Below are 16056 nucleotides of genomic sequence, written 5' to 3' on the forward strand. Positions count from 1 at the left end.
TTATGATACTACTTCACAATCTTTATTGAACCTTTTAAAGAGTATTCTTATCAACACTCACTCACTTAGCCTGTCACCAGAATTACAAGGCCAGCAGAACAAGCCACTGTCAGTTGCGATCACTGGTCCAGTGGCGCTTTCCTCATCTGAAGTTGGTAGAAGAAATAAATATAACAGTGCTCCTTTTGCAGTTCATTTAGCACCATTTTTCTACCTCTGAGCCCAGCCTACTGGGCCCAGTTCTACTTTGTGGAAACCCTTACACTAGTTTGCTTGAATGTGCTGGTTTTGGCTGCGACAGAGTTAATTTTCCTCACAGTAGCTGGTATGGGGCTATATTTTGGATTGTGCAGAACACAGTGTTGATAATACATGGAGGTTTTTAATTCAGAGTCCAGGCGTTTTCTGCTCCTCACACCTCTACACCAGCAAGTAGGCTGGAGGTGCACGAGAAGTTGGGAGGGGACACAGCCAGGACAGCTGACACAACACCAAAACCTAATTTTTCATGTTCTCTACCCTTAAAATATTTAAATAAAAATTGGATTTAAGAGAGATGAGGCTCTGCATAGAGCTGTTAAATATCTGCTTTGCTTCAGGTACTATAAACTACTTTTCAGAAGACAGGAATATCAGTCTCTGTAAAGAATCTCTAACTTTGTACAGCTCCCCTCCCCTTTCAGAAAAAGCAGTTTTGTGGATTTTGCTTGTATGTTTATTTATTTTGTTGTTTGGTTTGTTTTGTTGGGATTTTTTTAATTAACTCCCCTCCCCCGTGATTAGGGAAATAAAGAAAACACTTCATTTGAACTGCATTAAGGCTCCCATTCACCAGTCAAGAATATAAAAACCTCCAAACTGCTGCTTGCTTAGTAGCAATGAAGATGAACAATAACAAAATTCTCAGTATTATATTAAACATACGTAAAAAGTTGAGAATTCATTGTAAAGTGTGTTTCTTACCATGCCTTTTCCATCTATGCCCTCGGATAGACATGCTAGTCACAGCATTTCTTGATATTCTGGATGAAGTAGGTGTAATTTCAACCTGAATGCATCTTGTACCTTCTTTACTAGATTTCATGGCACCTTGAGGCAGTGAAGCTTTTATTGCATTAGCAACCTAGAACAGAAAAAATGCAGTTAAGTTCTTAACACAAAGATGCAAATTCTAGAAGAATTCTGTCAGGGGATTCTTATTACTCGAAGACAGATACCATGTACAATTCCAGTTTAAAGTCAAAAAGCACACCAGCTTTTTACACAGTTTATAAAGAATGCTGGTTGCAATTAACTCTCAGTACTAACATTTGCACTCTGTTTTAAAAGTATTTCCAGTTCAGAGATGTGGCTATTACTTGAGAATGCTTCTCTACTATCATCTACACTCTCAAAACTTAGAAGCATTCTACTGAAAATAGCTTGTCACTAAGGAAGGTGACAAAATAACTAAATGCATTGAAAATACCTGTGCCTCTGTGTGCATACTTACAGATCTAGCCATCCACACAAGCACAGCCACATACACCTTGTGAGATTTAGGTTCCTGGTGTGATGTTGCAACATGTGTGTTCACAGGAAGGATTTCCTAGACTAAAAATTCTACTCACAAAAATGTTGAAATATACCTACCAGCAAAGGTTCTGGATACAGTTCCAGCTGTGCTCTGTATAAAATGTCATCCATAGCTTTACGAGCCAGATCCCATTCTCCATTATAACTACAAAGGTAAGTATATATATAATAATAAGCATCTGTATCAACAGAAGAACCTTCTTGGCAACATAACCTTCACAGACTTAGCATCCCTTCAGAGCTCAGTTTAGAGGGCTTGAACTACTTGTGCTCACTAGCAGTAAGCTTGCTATTTAATGAACTTTTTCTGAAGTAGCATCTATGGAGACAGTTTTATTTACAATTGGTCATCCTGAGCAGTTCAGAAATTATGTCATTTGTTACTGATCAGCTTGTCATGAAATACTCTGAAATTCAAGCAGAACTGCTTTAGTATTACTCCACCTTTTGAGTATTCCTGTGTTTCTAATCTTTAATTATTTCAGTTAACAGGAGAGCTTCAAACATTAACTTGACTATCAAAGGGTAGACGACATCAGCATTTCAGAGAAAAAAAAAAGACCTTTTGTCCTTAACTAAACTGATGTCAAAACTAAACATGCAAAAATGCAGACAGCACACAATGGATGGAAAAGGGTTGGGGTTTCTTTAAAGTTGTTTTTTTTTTTTTTTACATCAGCAATTATACCCTTTAAGTGCTGTTCTAGCCCTCTTTCCCCCGTATGATGTAAGTAACTTCAGACAACTAGCTGGAGAACTATGTTCTCTTCCTAAGGAGGTTATAGCTAGACACAGCATCATCCACTAGAAAATAAAACATTTCAGGGGTAACACGCCTAAACAAGTGTAGAAATTAAGCTGACGTTTCTGTATTTTGTATGCATACAGAAAAACCCAAACAACTTACAAGGCATAATAAATTCCTGTTAGCATCTGCACCATGAATTCAGATGAAACTGGAATCCTACAGTTGACTCCCTTGTACTTTCTTACTTGCTGGCGAGGATATCCACAGACACAAATTCTAGAAAAATCATGCATTTTTCATTAGCTAATCATGCATTTTTCATTAGGAACTAATGTGGAACCAACCACCCTTGTATAGAACACTACAAAACTAGGCGTTTAGTATGCATTTTAACTACAATAGACCCACATGAAGGTATCCACCAAAAACCCTGTGCTGAAGCAGCCTATTTCTTATAATGGAAGAAGGGTATGCCCTCTGCTGGCAGAGTTCAAATCCTTCAAAAGAGAGACAGCCTAGACATGCCTGTTAAATTTGTACTACAGGGGACCACGAAAAAAAACTGCCAGTAAAAGCTATTCTGGATCCACACATTTGCTGCAGAACAGACAAAAACTAAGTTAATGATACTTAAGGAAATAGGGTAGTATAGCAACTATAAATATTACAGATAGAAACATACGTGACATTGCATATAAAATGGAAGTTGCATGCAAGTTGTCAAGCAAAGAAACCACAAGTGCTCTGGTCAAATAATTACTAAAATTATCCTAAATTCCAGTAAAATCAGCTTTAGAGTTTAGTTATGAACTAAATCCCACGTCAGGTCCTGTAGACAACACATTTTGTAAAACAAAGATATTGGGTAGTTCAATATTCAATTCGTCAGCTACTACATGATTTGTAGAATGACCTTTAATGACATTAAACAAACTACTTCTCCAAAGCAGACTAGAAGGTTTAGTCTAAGACAGCTTTAATTCTTCAGCTTCATTATCAGAGAGCTTTTAAACTCTTCTTAGATCTATGTTTTTTCCAGAAAAATAAATGAAAAAAAATATATTGTATCATAGTACCTTTCAAATTACATCTGTAATGGGTAGGGCATTTCAGGAGTCTTTTATTAACACTAACTTCACCACTAACCTACTGCACTTTTTCCTCTCCTATCCCACAACACATCATTACGAAGTCTCTGGCTACATAAAACAACGACAACAACAAAAAAAACAACAAAAAGAAGACTGTGCCCCCAGGATTCAGTTCAGCAGCAGTACCAGTCTGCATGTTGTACCTAGCATGATCAAAATCTGACTCTTCATGCTGATATCACCATATCTCCAAATTAAAGAGAGTTTAAACGCTTCATCAGGAAAGACAGGAAGCCACACTAGTGACAACATGCAAGGAAATGAAAACAGTCCAAGACGTGGATGTTTATAAAGGAAGAATCATAGAATGGTTTGGGTCAGAAGGGAGACTTTCAAAGTTCATTGATTTCCAACCCCGCTAGCATCAGTAGGGACATCTTCCACTAGGTCGGGTTGTTCAAACCCCCATCCACCCTGCCTGGCCTTGAATATTTCCAAAAAAAAAAAAAGAGTCAACTTTACAAGCAGCTTTTGGGAACCTGAAGCTTTCTTAAAAAAAAAAAAAAAAAAATCAAACTCATTGTATTGCACTTTGAAAATGCTGTTTTAAGTGTAATCAACCTACAAAAATTACCTTGAACAAATCTGACACAGTGACTGAAGAGAAACTGCAGGCATGTAGCTCAAGGCAGCATTGTAACAGAGCAGAAGGAAAGTCAGCACTTCAAACCTGGAATTTAAAGAAACATTAAAATTACATCACCAAGTTTATTTTTTAAAAGAAAGCAAGTTTACACAGAAATTTGCAAGAGCTACTTGAACAGATTTGGTATCTCATTTCAATAAAATTGACAATGGAGTAGTTTGGTTCTGTCAACTCTTCTTTAGGTAGTAATATGCACTGCTAATCTTTCTGCATCTACGTTTACCTGTCTTTAAAAACAAAAAACCGACACAAGACACAGCATTCACTTACCCATCTTCAATCTTTAACTATATTAAAAATTACAAGATTCATAAGTAATTCTCAAGCAAAATCCTATTATATACAGTTTCACCTGTTCTGCGCTGTTAACATCTCCCTCTGAGGATGAGGTCCACTGTATACAACCCTGGACAAACCATGCTGTGATAAAGCTCCTTCAGTGAGAGCCATGGAGCCAATGCTGGAAGGCTAAAGGAAAAAAGGGTCATTCAAAACATGTCTGCCTGATGTCTTGCTACAATGCAAATGAAAATAGACAACAATCAGTAGCATCATATTTATACATGAATTTTCAACCGGCTTAAAGTTATCTGACTGCTTAGCTGTCTTAGATTTGAGAAGTTATTCTACACCAGATAAAGTATATAGCTTCAGAATACAAAAAGAAAGACACAGCTGGTGCAAGGATGTTATGGAGTTATGACTATTAAGTTTTGAAGAGGCCTCAGAGACCAGTTAGTAGTTCTCAGAAGATTGAGAAATATGCTCCTATGTCATCATGCAACACATTAAAACTACTTTTTACTTTTAACAAATAGGCCCCCAAAGCATGCTGCCTTTTTCAATCAGTAACAGCTGTATGTTGTAAATATCACTTACTTCATGATAGACTGAAGGTTTGGACAAAGATGGAATTGTGAAACTCAGCACTTTGCTATGTCCCTCTTTGTCAACTATCTCCTGAAAAAGACAGAAGATACCAATGGTTACACCGTACTACAGAAACCAGACATTCAAAATGTTAAATGCTGGGTAGGAGTAAATGGAAAAAGAAAGCAAACAAATTATTATAGGGACAGATACAGATACTATAACAATCTAAACTACAGGATGAAAACTATCTCTGGATTTCCTTTGTATCACAACGCATTTGCTTTGTTTCTGAAAACTATATAAATGATTTAGCAAAGGGCACACACACTTTCATACACAGTCCACCCTAAAAGCACTAACTGGAAATCTCAATATGTTTAAAAGTGTTAACTTTTTTTTTATGCACTGTTTGCTAATTGTGAAGTTTAATGCTCAATAATTCTGTTCTGAAAACTATTTACCCATGAAGTAATAACTCTACAAGTAATTTGTTCTGAAAATACAGTTCTGGAATGATTGCAGCAGCATATTGTTTGACAGCAGCAGACATCAGAGTATTTGAAAAAGCCCAAGTTTAACAATTCCTTATTTACAGAGTTAAAACAAGCATGGGTTCACAGCTTAAGAGAAGCTACTGTCCTGCAAGTTACCACCACAGCAGTATGTTGGCAAACTTCTACTCCTGTTAAATTAGCAAAAGATTAATGGGTAAGGGAAAAGAATAAAAAAGATGTATCACAGAAGAGCACTGAAATACTTCAAATAAACTTCAGAAGTTGCAAAGCAAACCTGAACAATATCCAACACCACACACACAAGAGCTCCCCCCGGCTTAATTTCAGCACCAGATCCGAAGGTAGAGATCACAGAGAGAAGCTTTAGCGCCTCCTAACACCCCTGCCTTTGGAAGGCTGAAGACAAACTTCACATAGTAATTACGAAAACTCATGCCTTCAAGTAGGATATTAAGTGGTAAAGGAAGACTGAGAAGTATCAAAAAGGCATACAAAGCTGCTCTGTCTGAAGAGTTATATAGGTCCTCCACTCCACAAAAACCACCAATAGTTTTGACTTCATTACTGCTTCTGCATCAACAACGAAAACTGTTTCCTCAATTTATGGGAGGAGAAGGCATGAGAAACTGGCTACATCCAAACTTCTAAAACCTTAAAATATCAATATTTTGACTCTTCATTCTAATCAGATTTGTAATTAAGTTTTGGGAGTGCATTTCAAGAACTGAAGTGTACTAGGAAAAATATTCATACCTACAGCCAGAAACATCAACTGCACGCACTATCACTGCATGTCTCCAATCTGAAGGCAGAACAAACCAGTTCATGATCTCAAAGTTCAACCACAATAATTCCATACCCCTGACAATGTAGCAAATTTAGAATTATTCTGAGCAATACTTGATTTTTCAATTTCTTTCAGTAAGAAACTCCAGGACTGTTGAGCATGTTAATTCCTCCACATTCCAAGAGACTATACGTTTACAGAACTACTATTTGCATTAGGCTAGGTCTTTCCTCTTGCCTTTAAAAACAAAGTAGCTGTTTAAAGAGTACAGAAGTATCTAAACAGGTATCTAAACTCACTACCTTTTCAACCTTGTATACTGAAGAACAGTTACATCATGACTGTTAAAAGTTACAAATCTTACACAACATCAACAGAGGGGAAGAAGTCAGCATCAGTAACAAAGCATTCCTTCAGCATAAGCATTAATTTTTTTTTAAAGCAGAAGGTGGGGGGAGTGTTTCCAAAGATCAGGTCTATCTGCAGCTTTCTACAGAAACTTCCTGTAAAATTCTTAAAATTCCAAGCAGCTGGAGATGGATGGCTATGCTACTAATGGAGGAAGAAACTGCTCATAGCTAAGAGAAGACGTTCTGGACCAATTTCAAAATAAACTGTAAATGTAATCTCTCCTAGGAGAAAGACAAGTGATTGCAGCCACATCCATCAACCGTTTTAGATTACTTCATCATGGAAATAAAGGAGTGATTTGACTTAAGGCATAAGATATACCAAATGCTTTCCAGGAATATTTTTCTTCTCAGATACAGCCAGGCACACAGAAGAGACATGAAGTCTGCACCGTGAATTGAATTTAAGAGCTCAGTTCTTTTTAAGTAGATTCCTGGGTAAAAAAAAAGGTGTTTTCACTCGCTTGGTAAAGACACTTGAGATTATTTTTAGAAGAATGGAAGGTGCCCTCTCCAGGTTTTCAGAATGAGAAGACCTGAAGTTCATCACTGTTTCACTTCCCAAAAAGCCTTCCTACAACATCCAGAACATACAAACTACACAGAAGAGAATCCCAGTGGATATAACACTAAGCTTTCTATAATAGCCATAAAAAGACAAAATGCATAATTAAAATATGGTGCTCTTCAAGGTCCCTTCAAAGCAGTAATTTAGTAACAAACAGTATCTTTTAATATAAACATGAAAAAAAGTGCCAAGGTTATTCCAAAATTAACAATGACATTTAATTTCTCAAAGCTAAGCAATCTGTTCAGCAGTCAAGTGCTCAGAATTTGTGATTTTTGTGTGTGTTTTCTAGTCAAGAGAGTCAAATTACCCCAGAAAATATGGGCAACCACTTCAAAAGTAAGACCTCTAAAGGCTTTCAAGCAGAATGTAAGTTTAATCACCATACCACGAACTAAGTAATAAGGAAATTAAGAAGACTCCTTTGCCTCTTTCAGCCATTAGCACATTAACACTTTCCAGGAACCACAAAAAGAGCAGAGAAAATATTTACTGAAGTAAAAGAATGAAAGTTCATGTTGCATATTTGTGACATGGATACCAATTTGAAAAGTCAAAACTAAGATGCTCAACACTTTAATTCTGAAATGAAATTGTTAATTATTCACCAGTAAAATACAGTACACCTGAAAGCACACTAATATTTTTAGGCCTTAATAATTACATGCAAATACAAACCAAGTTATAAACTCCTAGGAGAAGAGCCTCTATGCATCCACTGCTCTGCAAATCCCTGCTGGCTGAGACAGCAAGATAACACCACATCAATTCTGGCAGAAACTGCAGCGTGAATCGTAGCAATTGTTCTTCACCACTGCGATAGAACTCAAAGAGCTGATGGCAAACTGGCTCCAGAAGCTGAAATACAAATGACAATTGTGAATTAATAAAATATTACAAGAAACAGCAACTCTGTCTGGATCAATTCTTTGGACAAAACTATAAACTCATAAATGTTACATTTTAGCTATTAGGGAGTGACTGATGCAATAACTCCTCAAGTCACCTTACACACTTGCATCTTTTATAACATACTTTCAGATGGTAAAAGTAGGGCCTTCCATCCTGCATGAAGAATGAATTCCAACTGCTCCTTCTTTCATTTTTGGCTCACTTCCTCCAGCCTCAAAGGCATAAATAGAGGATACTGCTTATCACCACACCCCATACCATGTCCTCACTATCTCTGATATACAGGAAAAGTACCTGAACAGTTCTTGCTATTCTAGAGCTCCAACAGCATGCACAAATTGCCAGAAGCTTTTAACCACCAAATGAGAAGAGCTGCGTAACTCTCAAAGTATTACAATAACTTAGTACAGAGTAGAATTAGTTCATTTCTCCACTCACATTAAAATCATCCGGAAACTTAAATGTATTTATAGGTTTGAGACAGAAATGGGAAGCCCCAGGAGTAATTTTATAACCAAATTTGTTAAGCTGTTATAAATGGAAATACTATATTGAATTGAAAATAAAACACTGAGATAGAACAAGTTAAAAAATAAAACAGACTAAAAAAAACAGTTAAGCAATCAGCTTGCACCGTGCTTCTGGATTTAATGTACATCCTTGTGCTAACACCTACCTCCACTAAATGCCAAAACACAGTGTTAACCATCTTGTGTCAATGCACAGAAGCTATATATTTATGTTGGCACCTAGCTAAAAGATTTCCTAACCCAAGTGGAAAATAACATCAAAACCAGTAGGCCCTAACAAAGCCATCTGAACTGGAGGCTGAACTCTAAAGCAAAAATTCAAAAGCACACACTCAGAAATACTTTTTGGCAGCAAACCCAGCAAACCGTAAGTATGGACCTGTAAAAGGATTTCTTAAAAAAGAAAAAAATTAAAAAAAAACAACCAAACAAAAAAACCCAACAGACAATGTTTGGGTAGAAAAGGGGGATTTTAATTAAATCTTCTAAAATAATTTGGGAAAATAACTGGAAAGAAATAATAAACGGAAGGACCCTATCATAATAAACTATTCCCTGAAAAACGATCTAGGCAGCTGATACATTTACATCAGCAAACTTCACAAAATGAACTCTGAGATTCCTGCTGTTCAGAATTAATTTTATCAGCTCCAGTTAATGCACTTTAAAAAAAAACAAAATTATCTAAAATATGATATTCTCCCATTGCTAATCTCTGAAAGACAAGATTCAAATGTAACATGCCTAAAGGACTAGTTATTTTACCTTGCTTCTAAACTCCAAGACTTAAGATCTTTACAGTTCATCAACATGACCCACAGAAATAGACTCTAAATTAATTTCAAGATCAGGAGTGTTCAGGCTAGTAACAGATCTCCACTGAAATGTATTCCTGCACAAAATCCCCAAAAGTTTTAACCTGAAAAGAATGGAATCCAAACTAGACATGCATTTTAGTTTAGAGATTGCACTGAGAAAAGATACCATAATCATTAGAATTGCCACTGCATGTCAGTTCAGAAGGCAAAGTATTACCCAACACCTTTCTGAAAATCCTTAAAAACTTCAATATATGCATGTACTTTAGTGCTAGTAACATGCAGATCACATTTTCCATTTTATTATGCCTAGGTCACAACTTCAGTTGTTCAATGGAACAAGCTTTCGAAAAGCTAAGAAGCCGCCCCCCCCTTTATTGCAGCAAAGGGGACACCACTACCAGAAGAGCAAGCTGGAAAAAAGTTTGCTTGCTTTCCTAAGTGTTTCCTGCTCAATACAAAGAAAGCTGAGACAACATTTCTTACCTCCCAAAGTTACTTCAGAACCCAAAGAATCTTAGCAGGTTTTGGTTCTTTTAAAAGTAATTTGGGTCAATTTGATCCCTTCAAAAAATGAGGAACTTTTAGCTTCTGACAGATACAGCTCCTCTTTGGAAAAAATCATCTGGGAAAAATTTACAGCAAAGGCAAAACATCATGCCAAGCTAAACTACTCATCAGCTTAAAGAGCAGAGCATCAAAGATCCTTCTAGAAAACCTCACCAGCACAAGCGCTTTCCACCTTCAGCTTGCATAGTTCACACAATTTGCATGCTTCCTTTAAGGAAGTATCAGTTCAGAATGATGCGCTTGAACTTTAAAAGGCACATCAATAACTATGACAGGTACCCATGTCCACATTGTTATCTCAGTTGAGACAGCTTTATATCAGCACATTTAAATGCATAATCAGTAAGAAAACAGATTTTCTTCCTCAGAATGCCACCACATGCTGCAAGCTAATATCAAAACGAGCTAATGATTGTTGCTGTTTCCGGATAATGTTTTACATTAAAACAGTTCTAAAAGATATCTAGACTGAAACAATTTTTAATGCTGGAACAGAAGAATGTCCAAGCAATCTCATCCCTACTTCATTTAAGCTGCATACAAATGTGTTAGACACTCCAAACACTTTATCTCCTAATGCAAATGCCTACACAAGAACAGCAACAGTGTTTTAGGTAGAAAGCCAGAAAATCTTGAATTTCTGAAGAAAAAAACCTCAGAATTATAATTTTTTTTTGTTGGATTCTTGAGTCAAAAGTCCTTTAAATCTTCACGTCTACTCAATACTCGTCTTGTATTGAATTACATTTTTCACTTATCAATGGCCCAGGAACCTCAAAAGTAATTAACAAAATCTTTACAATCAAAGCTACTATGAATTGGGTATTTTTTATTTTTCTATAGCAAACAAGTAGCTCATTTCTGTCACAAACTGATTTTTAATTATTTTTGAAACGCAAACAAAAAATCCCTTATGTAAAGAAAACACGAGCCAGCAGGAAAATACAGTCACAGATGCAAATACATATGATATTTTTTAAGCATTTGAAAAGTAAAGAACACATCCACCCCCAAGTGAGATTAATCACAATTTTAAGGTACCATTAGCTGTTATATTAGAAGTACATTTATCCAAAGGTAAACAGAAGGTTGTTTGTCTGGTTTTAATCTCACCAGTTTTTCTAGTGTTCATGCATTAACCCATCCCTTTTGCAGTACACACACAAGGTAAGAAAGGACAGCACATATCCTACACCGTAAAGCAAGTTACCATTACACAGTGCAGCTAAGAGATGTCCGATAACAGTTGAAAGAAATTACTTGTCTTTTTAATTGCTAGCTTGTAAGTATTTTCACAACATAGAAAGCTCCAAGTAGCCCTTTCCACAAAGTGGCAGGTACTCAGAGAACAGCCCAAAGTAAAGATTTTTAGGACTTCTCCCAAGGCAGCACAACACTCAGTCAGCACTGGCTTTTCATTTCAATTCAAAGTCTCACAAACAGGGAAATCTTTGATACCTTGCCCCCAGAATTATCCCAGCAACCTTTTCAAGCAGAATTTGCGTCCTTGACCATCCTGTTACTAAGGTCTTAGAGAAACCGAGTGGTAGTCAGAAGTAGTAAAAAAAAAAAAAAAAAAAATCAAAGAACATACGAAAGGATTAATTTGGCTACCATCAAGGAGACTCATCAGATTAATTTACATGTTACACACATTCTGAAGACCAGACAGGCTTGACTCAGTAGCTGGAATGACTCAGAATGCCTTTCTGAGCAGCAAAGTAAAATCACATTTCTTCTTTGCTAGACAATCTGGGAGTTTATCTACCAGCATTCTCTCTAAAAAGTATATACTGAAAGCATTTTACCCTCTGACCACTACCGGCATAATCTCAAACTTTGGAAAGGTTCCTTATGCTGGGTCTTTTCAGAAAACGAATTAAGGGCTTGGTCAATTTTAAAATAGGCTTGCTGAACAGTAGAAAGTGAGACAATGCAGTTAACAAGACACAACCAAAACCAGTTCAGTATGTTCTGAACACTTTAAACCAAGTGCATTCATAGGTGTGGAACTATTCCTGGCACAGGTAAATGAACTGTCCCCTTCTCTCCAGTGTTAGGGGTTTTTTTTGCCATCATCTCAGCAAGGGTACATCCACTGTATAAATGTGTATATTTATATTTTATGTTTGTAAAACAACAACAAAAGCCGTACAACCAAAGCAACAGCTTAAAAGGATTGCAAACCTACCTAACAGTGTTCTCTTGGGTTGTAACAGATGAGCTTCTGATATGTACAGATTCACATTCAACTGACACTGAATTACAAAAAGAATTCAGTCAGTCTCAAACATCTTTTCAATCCCTTAACATATTTATCAATTCTATAGCCAAGTTCTGAAGCCCGTGAGTATGATCTACAGGCTTAGCTATAATCAGTGGGTTACAAAACCTATGAATAATTTCCATGGTAATATGTCACTGCTAAGAACAAACATTTTGATGGAGATGCTTCATGTAGTTCTGTAGTTTGCATAGTTAGAACACAATTAACTAGTATGCAAGGTCTTCTTTTATTCTGCTGCTGTTATGTCAGACATGTTGTGTGAGAGATCAGATATACTCACTTCACTCTGTGGCTCCTGAATTACTTTGTAAAGAGATGAAATCAAGGCAGTCTTATCTTTCAAGTTTGTAGCATAGCTGGATATGGATGCTTCTGGCAGTGTCTGAAATAAAAATATTAACACTAGTAGAAAAAGCAATTTTTACCATAAGAAGATAACAGCTATTTCAACAACTATTTCCTATTACAGATTACTGTTTACCAGTTTACTGTAAACTAAAACTTATTTCACAAGAAATCCTTATTATGGAAAGCACCATGCTTTCAGGACAACAAAACTGCCAGAAGACACACTGCATTTATCACTTTGCAGACACTTTCATACAGAATGTAATGACAGTGGGTGGGTAACATAAAAAAACAAGAGTTTCCAGGTGCAGCCCTGTACTTGAAGCTTAGCACTTTGCAGAGACATACTTCAAGGGATTTTCTCTGTACACAGCTACTGAAAATTACAGGATATAGTAAAAATATATAGACAGGATATAGCCTCTGAAAGAGCACAAACTCCAGTTGATGTGAACAGCTCTTCTCTGACACTAAACGGATTTTCTGTTCGCACTTAAGAGGGTAAAAATCTAATCTTTTTAGCAACCCTTTGAAAGCTGTACATTTTAACTTACTATTCATAGCTCTTACAGTGCTTCTTATCTGCACTCCTTCAAAGGAGATAAAACTCCACTATAGATAGGAAAACACATTCCCAGTTTATCTAAGCAGACCAGAAGCATGGTCTAGTCCATACTCAAATCAACAAGACCATTTATCTGTGATATACCTTTTTACTGTACAAGGATATAATCCCAAAGAGGGCAAGTTAAGAACCAGTCATCTGTATATATCACATTACCTCAGCAAAATACATGGTTACTATTCTTTTTTATTTTCTACAGCAATCAAGCATTTTTCCATACCACTCCACTCCAGCAGAGATTCAAACACTACCGGCTAAATATCTGAGAGTATATTACCTTGAACTCTGATAACCACTCCTCCACAGCCCCAGTATCCACAGCTAACATCTTCCAACATCCGTTCTAAGACCTTCAGCCTGAAAGAATAAGCAGAGTTTGTGAAAACTACACAGTCACTGCATTAAGTAGATGATGAAAATTAAGTCCCTGTGAATATTTAAAGACTCTTATCATGCTTTTACTTGTTAACATTTCACACGCTGACATTACTTTGAACTTTCATTCTACCTCACTTATGGAAGCATTAAGCATGGGAGACTTCACATACAGCAGTTTAATAAATTCCAAGTATGTATTGCGTGGGAAGCTCAGTAAGTCAAAGATTTGCAGAAATGGCATTTTGAAAACAGAAAATACTACTTTCTCCATTTCAATTTATTTTTCAGCTTACAGAACTCAAGAGAAAAGTGTATGGACTCACTGAAGAGAAATGACTGTTTAGCTTTTTCTTAGTCAACTGCTATTCCTAACTTGGAAAAGGTCACTGAAATAAAGGCTGATGGAAAACCTTTCAATCCTCCCCCACCATGGCAACTGCAAGACAATGAGCCTGCTGCCTCAGCAGGTAGCCTGAGCCCCTGCCCAATACCCTTTCAGAACAAGATCATCAGGACTAAGACTCGAACACATGAGATGCTTTCTGAGGATGAAAGGGGAATAAGGAAGGGCTAAGGAATTGTAAACCACAGAGGGACAAATTTAATTTGATTTGAACTGATTATAACGTTCTGAAAGAGGTTACTAAGGAGCCAATAAGGGCAGACTCTCTGTTGAACATCATACTTATAAACATGGAGAAACTGGGCAATGATGCGAAGGTCAGGGCAGCCATAGCTGCAGTGACCATGATGTGGTAGAGCATAGGATCCCAAGGAGAAGAAGGATCAGAGCAAGAAGGAGGATCAAGAATGCCCAGAATGGTTCATGGGCTTTTGCAAAAATACCACAAGCAACAGGAAGACTAGGGCTCCATGACGGAACGGGGCAGAGGACTTGCTGACAGAAGACATGGAAACTGGTACTCACTGCCACCTTTGCTTCTGTTGTTAGCACCAAGAGCAGCCCTCAGGAATCCCAGGCCTCTGAGCACCCACGACTGCCTCAACTGCCAGGCTCAAAGGGCTGACCACAGGGGTGTGCTGCCATTCACAGGGACACCAACAGGGTGGAGACATGAGCCAACACATGAATCTCGGGAAGTTTAAAAATATTATTTAAAAAACTGTGCGTAACACACACAAATGATGGTCCTACTACAATTATTGAAGCAACAACCTCATCAAGTCCTACAGTATCACACATTCTACTATCCCTACCTTCATTCCTGTGAAGGTGGACAAAAGCTTTTGCAACCTCACATGCTTCAGCAGGGTTGACAATAGCAACCATTGCCTGAGAGTCATCAATAGCACAAATCCCTGTGGCAATATTTACTGCTCAAAGAAATGCATGATCTAAAGGTGTCCAGAGGAGTCCTGGATACTCCAAGTCTGTTGCTGACACCACATTTATCCAAGATACACATGGTCGTTTTTTTTTCACCTATTCTTACTGATCCATCAAGCAGATGGATCAGTATTTTCAGATTAAAGGCTCCAAGAGAAGACAGGATGTGTTTGACTAGTAAGAACAGTAACAACACCCTTGGCTGGCATTATTCATGGGACTAAGAAAAGTATTTCAAGCTTTTATGACTAAGTATTTGAAGGCAAATTGGTTTTTTTGTTGTTTTGTTTCGCAATTTTTGCAAAACCGTGAACTTTTAAGATGAAATCTATAAAAAAGTTAACTAAAAGAAACAGGACAAAGTTTTTGCTGTCAGGTCTTTGATTTTTTTAGGTAGCAGAGGTATTCCATTGAGAGTTAAGGCAGTTGAGATGCACAGAAGATAAACTGTCCTTATTTTACCTTCATACATTAAAAAAACGCATGTACCTTTCTGAAAACTCTGTTTAACTCTGAGCACAGAAGCATCCAGTAACACACTTTTGAGTGTCACAAATAAGCAGTCTAATTTTGTAATTATTTCCCTTGAAGACAAAGATTATTATCTGCCAGACTGATCTATCCCCAAAAGGAAAAAATCCCCTCCATTCCACACATCAGGTGTGTGGGATCTATTAAAACTGGCAGACAACCTACTCCTTTGCTGAGGATTGACACATTCCGTGCTAGTTAAATAATATATCAAATTGTATTGCAACAATGTACGGACAGAGTCAGCAAACCTAAGACTGTTCTAAAGGAAGGATTAACAAATTTCAGTGAACACCACAATTTTTAATGAAGCCTATATAAAGTTTACAAAAGTAACTCTAAACCAGAATTTTTTAAACACAAAGTGAGCCAAAATAAAGCCTAATTTCTAGCATCTGTTAACCTCTTGGAAAAAAGCCCAAAAGGATTAAAAAAG

General features: G+C 37.0%; 1 protein-coding gene across 6 annotated transcripts in view; it reads right to left on the reverse strand.

Annotated features, from left to right (window-relative positions):
* HYCC1 (hyccin PI4KA lipid kinase complex subunit 1) overlaps positions 1–16056 on the reverse strand; it is a 43611-nt gene that overhangs the window by 10904 nt on the left and 16651 nt on the right. For 5 of the 6 annotated variants that reach the window (XM_057425776.1, XM_057425779.1, XM_057425777.1 and 2 more), the window contains exons 2-10: positions 13641–13720; positions 12671–12772; positions 7952–8131; positions 5000–5080; positions 4473–4588; positions 4049–4144; positions 2483–2599; positions 1633–1720; positions 964–1123 (exon numbers count right to left, since the gene is read on the reverse strand). In XM_057425776.1, coding sequence (XP_057281759.1) covers positions 964–1123; positions 1633–1720; positions 2483–2599; positions 4049–4144; positions 4473–4588; positions 5000–5080; positions 7952–8131; positions 12671–12772; positions 13641–13691 — 991 coding nt within the window. In that variant the 5' untranslated portion in view covers positions 13692–13720. Of the gene's footprint in view, positions 1–963; positions 1124–1632; positions 1721–2482; positions 2600–4048; positions 4145–4472; positions 4589–4999; positions 5081–7951; positions 8132–8308; positions 8398–12670; positions 12773–13640; positions 13721–16056 lie in introns of those variants that run through there. The other variant, XM_057425780.1, reaches the window with a different exon arrangement.

Source organism: Pezoporus wallicus, unplaced genomic scaffold, assembly GCF_028554395.1.
Source record: "Pezoporus wallicus isolate ANWC-B61680 ecotype Strahan unplaced genomic scaffold, APGP_CSIRO_Pwel_v1 contig_7820, whole genome shotgun sequence".
Lineage (NCBI taxonomy): Eukaryota > Metazoa > Chordata > Aves > Psittaciformes > Psittacidae > Pezoporus > Pezoporus wallicus.